The sequence below is a fragment of the Aspergillus pseudonomiae genome (genome assembly GCF_009193645.1).
Source record: "Aspergillus pseudonomiae strain CBS 119388 unplaced genomic scaffold BDV37scaffold_69, whole genome shotgun sequence".
NCBI classification, from domain to species: Eukaryota; Fungi; Ascomycota; class Eurotiomycetes; order Eurotiales; family Aspergillaceae; genus Aspergillus; species Aspergillus pseudonomiae.
This window is the reverse complement of record NW_022476061.1, coordinates 179,199-186,134: the sequence shown is the minus strand read 5'-3', so window position 1 is coordinate 186,134 and position 6,936 is coordinate 179,199. Positions and strand designations below refer to the sequence as shown.

Sequence of the window (6,936 nt, the reverse complement as noted above, 5' to 3'; positions counted from 1 at the left end):
TGTCCTTTTTTTTTTTTTTTTTTTTTTTTAATATGTTATTTTTGGCTGTGGTGGTTTATGTGATTGTTGGGTTTGTGTTTAGGGGTTGGATGGAGAGGGGAGAGGGTGGTGTGTATCTTATGTATGGGTAGGTGTGTATGGATGGATGGATGTACCTGGATTGAAGTGCGGATCTCGCGAACGATGGTCGCGCGTTGCGGGGTGATTGTCACGGATTTGGTGGGGAGGTCTGTGATTTGGATTGTCGAGGTCGGGATCTCGGCCATTTTTTTTTTTTTGCTTTGGGGATTGTTTTGTGTTGTTTTATGTACTTGGGATGGTTTGGGTTGGGGGTGACTGGGTGGATACGAGGTTTAAGTAGATTTGGGCCAGATCTTCAGCCTCGTGGCGCTAGTTGATGGTGGGGGCCAATGGGAGAGGGTTTGGAGATTAAAATACTCAGTGATCAATTGCTATGTATGCTATGTGTAGCCAGTCGCTCTAACATGAATGAATGAATAGGATGAAAGCGTAGTATCTACTCCTCCAAGTCCTTCTTCGTCCACTGGTGTAGCAGCACCTGCGTCTGTCGGTTCTTCTCTTGGTAGAGCTTCCGGGCTAGTTGCTTGTACAAGAAGACGCCGCCGCCATGGTAGCTGATGCCGTGGTCCGAGTCTGTAAACCATTGGGATTGGAGCTTCTCCGGCGACACGCCGTCGCCCATGAGGAGATCCACCAGCGCAGCTGAGTTCTGGAAGTGCACGTTATCGTCGCCGGTGCCGTGCTGGATCAGGAATCCGCCCTCGACGTTCTTGAACCCGTCGGTCTTGCGGACGGCGCTGGTGTTGTAGCCCTCCTCGTTGGTCGAGAGCGTCTTCATGTAGCGCTCCGTGTACATCGAGTCGTAGAAGCGCCAGTCGGAGACAGGGGCGGTGATGACCCCCAGCGTGAAAGCACCGGTGTCCTTCTCCAGGACCTTGCTGGTCAAGTAGCCGCCGAAACTCCAGCCCCAGATGCCGATATGATCTTTATCGATCCAGGGGATGTTCGCGGCCTGCTGTGCCGCGTAGATCTGGTCTTCTGCTTCGAGGAGCCCGAGCTGGCCGGTCACGGCGGACCGGAACTTTCGACCCTTGAACCCTGTGCCGCGGTTGTCGACGGTCCAGGTGACGTACTCGAGCTCGCTGTCGGAGGCCACGTAGGCCTTGAAGTTCAGGGCTTGCCATCTCTTGGCCACTTCTTGGGCACCGGGGCCGCCGTATGGGGTGAAGAGGATGGGGTACTTCTTGTCCGGGGAGAACCCGGGGGGTAAGCGCTGCATGACGTTGAGGGTTTCTCCGGAGGGGAGGGGGAGTTCGAAGTAGGTGATGTTGGGCAAGGCGTAGTCCTTGATTTTCTCAAGGACTTGGGCGTTATCGGTGATGGTGCGGAGTGGTTTGGTACTGTTGGTCGAGTAGAGTTCCTGGTAGGGTACGTCTGGGCCTCCGTATGTGAGGATGTAGTAGCCCGAGTTCGCGGAGAAGGAAGCAGACCAGTACGCGGCGACGGTGTCGTCGACTAGCGCGGTGACCTCAAACGTGGAATAGGAGACGGAGTAGAGATGGCGCTCGGTGCTGTGATGTTGAGTCGACTGGTAGTACACCAATTGGCGCTCCTGGTCAATACTCAGGATCGATGTGACCTCCCATTCGCCTTTGGTCAATGGGATAGGTTTGCCGCCCGCAACGGGGAAGAGATAGAGATGCGCCCATCCCGAATGGTCGGAGATGTCAATGTAGTAGGCCGCCTTGCTGGACGCCTTGTTGGACGCCTTGATAGAGCCGATATACTTTATTGAGAGGAGGTTATCGAGCCATCCATCTGTTCCATCCCGGTCGCTGATGACGGTAGCCTTGTTCGAGGCCGTATCGACTGCGACGACCTTCTGCTGGTCCTGGACACGGTTGAACGCCTTAGCGGCAACGGTGGTGTGGGTATCAGTGAGCCAGGCAACCTCGCCAATGATCAAGTCCGTTGGCTCAAACGCGTCGATCGGCGCCTGCTTCACCTCCTTGCTAGCGATGTTGAGAAGACTCAACGTCACGGTCGGATTCGTCTGCGACACCTTGGGGTATCGTATCTTGAGCTCCCGCGGATACGCCGGAGCCAGTGGTTGGTTATCCATATAATACTGCACAGTATAGGTCGGAACACCAGTCTCGTTGAAGCTCAAGTAAGCCAGATATTCACCGTCCGGCGAGAACCACAACGCGTAGCGATCGCCCAGGATCTCCTCTTCATAGATCCAGTCTGGCACGCCATGGAACATGTCGGGGCCACCATCATCGGTGATCCGCGTAACAGTGCCATTGTCCCAGACATAAAGGTCATTATCGCGAACAAAGGCGATGGTATTGCCCGCCGGGCTCCACTGCGCATATTGAATATCACCTTCCTGATCGGGCACCAGGGGCACGGACTTCAGCGACTCCACGTCCTGGACGTAGTAATCGGCAAAGAACGAATGCCGGTACTGCTTGGTGTGGTTGGACGCCCACAGCACCGACGACAAGTCTGGATGGATCCAGTAGTCGAATGCTTCTTGCCCTGTTGGAATCTTGTCCGCAGGGATGAGCGTGCGCGACTGGTTGGTGACGATGTTCTCGATGGTGAGACTACCGTCTTCCGCCGCGTACACGTAGGACCCATCCTCTGCGCCCGAGAGCCATTGCACCGAGCGCGAGGTAGGTGTAATTGCTTGTTTGATCACAGTCTCATTGAAGGTGAGACGTTTACTGCCGTCTCCGGTGGGCGCGTGTGGTTTCCGAGGCACATCTAGAGCCTGGGCCGCGCCGACCAGGAGCAGCAGAAGCTTGGAGTACTGGATTTTGAAGAGTTAATTATAACGGATTCAATGCTTGATTGTATTTAATCCACAATCATTCATCAATAGAAATTAACGTACCTTCATGGTGGACAAAATCCCGAGCTCAGCAGGAATCAAGGGATGGCTGGTGAAGCGGAAATCCTGACGCTGTTTAAATAGGCGCATTTTGGCTTGTTTTCCCCCGCAGAAATCGCGTCTTATCAGTCAGCCCTCGTCCTGCATTAGCTCCATCACCACCACCTTCACTTTCCCTTCCCTGCCAAGATCCTCATTAAAAACCGCCGATAGCCGTTGGACAAGCCGCTGGTTCATTGGTAGCAAAGCTTCTAGCGGTGTAACCCAAGACTCGCACATCATTAAAGAGGATTCTAGGCTGGCCGAGAGAAAACATGGCCGTTGCAACATAGCACCGGCAGATGATGCTATTGGGGGATTATTCCGTGTCTAACCATTCGAAGCTGGACAGTCGCGAGAGGTGAAAAAAATGATCTACAACAAGTGTACAACAAGTGTATAAACAGGGCGATTTAAATATGCTTGAAAATATCGTACATACAGGATCATTGCTAGCTTCAATCGCAGGAACAATGACACCGCGAGGAACTGACACACCTCTTTGTTGCTATTTACCAATGACCACCAAGGATGCAGGTTGGGTAACCTCGCCTTTATGCAGTAAAGTCCTTGCTACGGCCGGATCCGTGTCCATGGCCGGGTGTCTTGTTATGAGGGCCATCGCGCTTGGCCTGGCCATCCTTCTTGTCCTCACCATCTTTCTTACCATCCTTCTTGTCATCCTTCTTGTCATCCTTCTTACCATCCTTCTCGCCATGGCCATCCTGCTTGCCCTTGGACTCATCGTCGTGGTCAGGGTGCTCGTCGCGGGCCCCAAGACCACCAAGACCTCCAACAACAGGAAGGCCGTTTGTTGGGCTGCCGCCGGTGAGTCCGCTAGTAGGAAGCTTGTCGGTGGGGAGCTCGGTAGGAAGCTTGCCAGTAGGAAGCTTGTCGGTGGGCAGCTTGTCGGTAGGGAGCTTATCGGTAGGGTTCTCGGAGACTGCTCCGTCTACCGGGCCTTCACGACGCCCGAGACCTCCAACAAGAGGAAGTCCCTTGGTAAGGCCACCCAATGGGTCACTACTGGTGCCCTGGCCGCCATCGGCCTGGCCAGAGGCCGGAGGGTCGCGGGCGAGTATTCCGCCAGCAGGACCTACTAATCATCAGTTAAGCTTCTTACACTTTTGCTCGAGAGACAAACCGTTGCGAGCTGGAGCCGCGGCGACGAGCCCGGTAACGCTCAGAAGAGAAAGGATGGTAGCGGCCTTCATTTTGGTAGTGCGTAGAAAAGAATGAGTGAGGAAATGGGATGCTGAGTTGATAGGGTTGTGGTGATGATGATGATGGGAGACACAAGAACCACCGGTCGCGAGGCCTGCTTTATACTCTCTGTCCAGAGAATCCAGGAGGTCTACTTTTCTGCTGCTGCTGCATCACAACCGAGTGGTTGCCAATTGATCTCCCTTAGTTACGTGTGCACCATTCAGCGTGTCTCAGAGCTGATCATCAAGCAGACAGACAAATCATCGCCATGATGAGATAGATGTCGCCATCCCATCTACCCTGGCAAAGGTCCATCTGTTCACCTTATTGGCAGAAGCCAACATATTGCGACAGCAGCTATCGAAACTAGGGCCGAAGTGCTGCAAGGCGGATGAAGATCGCGATGTGTAAGAACACACTTGACACCATTGAACTCAGGGCGCGTAGATCAACGTTTCATCGCGGACAATTAAGCTACAAGCCCCATTGCCTGAGCGTTCAGGAACCACAGTTCCGGGACATGATCGGCCAATTATTGGCAGATACACCGATTCCGTAAAATCAGGAACTCCATGTGTTTTCCGACCCCTTGAACTTGACGCAAGGGATGCGCTGATCGTCCTCGGTTGCCTTCTCCATAGTGATCATCGACGAATGACCGCGTATACACTCCGAATAGACGAGGCATGTTTCAGGACTTGCGATCGGTACTGGCGCACCAGGGGTTCATGGGGATGGCGCTGCAGACGAGGCTTGTTTGGTCTTTCGATTGCGCCATCGCTTACTCTCCCGGGTAATACTCTCAGACACACTGTCAGTCCCGGTCAGTCCCGGTCAGGGTTGTAGGTGATTCATGTACGCGTTGCTCATTAGATCTACCACAGCATATGCCATAAGTGTATATACATAGAAAAAAACAAGAGTACAACACACCACGCTCCATATGTACAGAGCCCCCCCTTCGAAAAGTATCGACAAACCCCTCACCACACTCCGACGTCACCAGCTGACGAAGTGTACCACATTAACCACGTCTATCCCCGCAAGGGCTTTCTCAAAAAGTCCGCCCAGATGATTGCATCCTCCCCGTCCAGCAGGGGCTCGTGATACCTCGGCTCCGACTTCCAGTGCACATAACCCCGTCTCTCATACCACTCCACCGTACAAACGGCAGGCCGGACTCGGTCCAGCTTGTTCCAGAAATGACTCTCCTCGTAGAAATACCGCTTGCTGAGCCCATTCAGCGTGAGGTATTTACAGTCCGGGCTGCCATACGGTTCCTGGCTCGCCATCGCCTCGACTATATCCATGGCTTTGCGCCCGAGGCCACCGCGGTGTGTCGGGTCGATGAAGAAGGTCTGGATGGTGAGGGTGGAGCGATCGGCCGTCGCGAGCTCGGGGTCGGGGGGACTGGCGTAGGAGTCGAGAGAGATGTGGCCGGCGCGGATGCGAGGCGCATCAGGCTCGGTGGAGTGTGAAGGGACGGTGATCCAGAAGAAGGATTTGAGGTTCGCGTCTTGTTTGTCGCGCCAGGCGATGAGGTTGGCGTCTTCATAGTCCCAGCCGCATTTTTTGCGCTGTTGCTTCAGTTCGGCGAACTCCGCCGAGTCGTGGAGGTTGATCGGGATGAGCGTGCATGGCTCTTCTGCGGTGGATGTGATGGTGGTGGTGGTTGTTGTGGTCATGGTGGGATTTTTAGGGGTTATGCGGTTGAAACTCGATATCTAGGGAAGCGCACACCAATGTAGTTATCAGAAGATATATAGAGAGGGGTATCTCAGAGTTATCTCGGGGTTTTACAAATCTGTCAGTTAATCATTTTGACTCATTCTGAATAATTTTTCATTAGTAAATAGATCTTTCTCGGTCCAATGGGAATGCTTTCCTGGTGTTAAGGTTTTATCTTATCGCCCGTCGCGTGGCATTATATCCGAGGCTGTTATATCCGACGCCATACAATAGAAAGGATTGAATTCCTACTAAAAGGATATATCCAACAGAGTTCGAAATATTAAACAAAACAACGAAAGGACAGAAGATTGAGACTCGCGAGCAGCGCTAGAACTATGCCCGACAGCAGACCACTCAGAGCAATGATTTGACGAAATTTGGTGATTTTAACAAGCGGTATCTCTTTGCCTGTGAGAATTAAACTCCTGATTTCTTATTCCAGGGTACTGAGTAGAACTCAGCTTAAAGAATATGGGCTCTCTGGAGAGCATTATCGTCGATGTTGTATGTTTGGTAGGCGTTGGTGTAGCAGTTAAGTTAGTATAGGCGTTAGTTATGGTGGGGCTATTCCTGCCAGGTGGCTCCTTGGTATGGTCTATCATGGGCTACATTGGTACTGTATGTGCTATAGCCAATGTTCTAGAAATCCCAAATAGTTCGATGACAGGAGTACTGGAGAGGAGGGTTAGTAAAGTCATGTTCGTGAATACTGGGGATTGGGAAGGAGGAAAGAAAGAAGTACCAATTCACACTTTCAAAGTTTACTTTCTGCTGGCAGACTTTGCGGGATGACGTCGCTGAGCTATGGCGTAAATGAGCATTGATGATTTGAACCGACTGATGACTGTACCGTATACCCTGTCCTTGGTGCATAGACAATCGGCCACCGAACGGTAACGTGATATCACATATCCGTTGGCTTCTCAATGATTAGTAGACTACATGCCATGCTGATGTTGTATGGAAGATCACGAGACCCTTGATACAGGATTTTTGGCCATGAATTGACGATCTGTTAGTAGTGATAGGAGGTCAAAGAT

General features: G+C 52.3%; 3 protein-coding genes across 3 annotated transcripts; all 3 read right to left on the bottom strand.

Annotated features, from left to right (window-relative positions):
* Nucleotides 1-517: 517 nt before the first annotated feature.
* Nucleotides 518-2,929, bottom strand: dppIV (prolyl dipeptidyl peptidase DppIV; the record flags this gene model as incomplete). Its single annotated transcript, XM_032090107.1, has 2 exons — nt 518-2,839; nt 2,924-2,929. The coding sequence occupies 2 exons, from the start codon at nt 2,927-2,929 to the stop codon at nt 518-520; spliced, it is 2,328 nt and encodes a 775-aa protein (XP_031938408.1).
* A 584-nt stretch (nt 2,930-3,513) lies between these two features.
* BDV37DRAFT_286059 (uncharacterized protein) lies at nt 3,514-4,173 on the bottom strand (the record flags this gene model as incomplete). The annotated part of the gene is made up of 2 exons (XM_032087844.1): nt 3,514-4,055; nt 4,104-4,173. 2 exons carry the CDS (start codon nt 4,171-4,173, stop codon nt 3,514-3,516), a joined length of 612 nt encoding a protein of 203 aa, XP_031938407.1.
* Nucleotides 4,174-4,935: 762 nt separating this feature from the next.
* Nucleotides 4,936-6,097, bottom strand: BDV37DRAFT_256171 (uncharacterized protein). The gene is made up of 2 exons (XM_032082809.1): nt 6,051-6,097; nt 4,936-5,995 (listed from the first exon to the last, which is right to left on the bottom strand). Exon 2 carries the CDS (start codon nt 5,848-5,850, stop codon nt 5,200-5,202), a length of 651 nt encoding a protein of 216 aa, XP_031938406.1. The 5' UTR covers nt 5,851-5,995; nt 6,051-6,097; the 3' UTR covers nt 4,936-5,199.
* Between the last annotated feature and the right edge of the window lie 839 nt (nt 6,098-6,936).

Coding starts and splice junctions, on each gene's coding strand:
- BDV37DRAFT_256171 (XM_032082809.1), bottom strand. CDS start 5,850: ATGACCACAACAACCACCACCACCATCACATCCACCGCAGAAGAGCCA.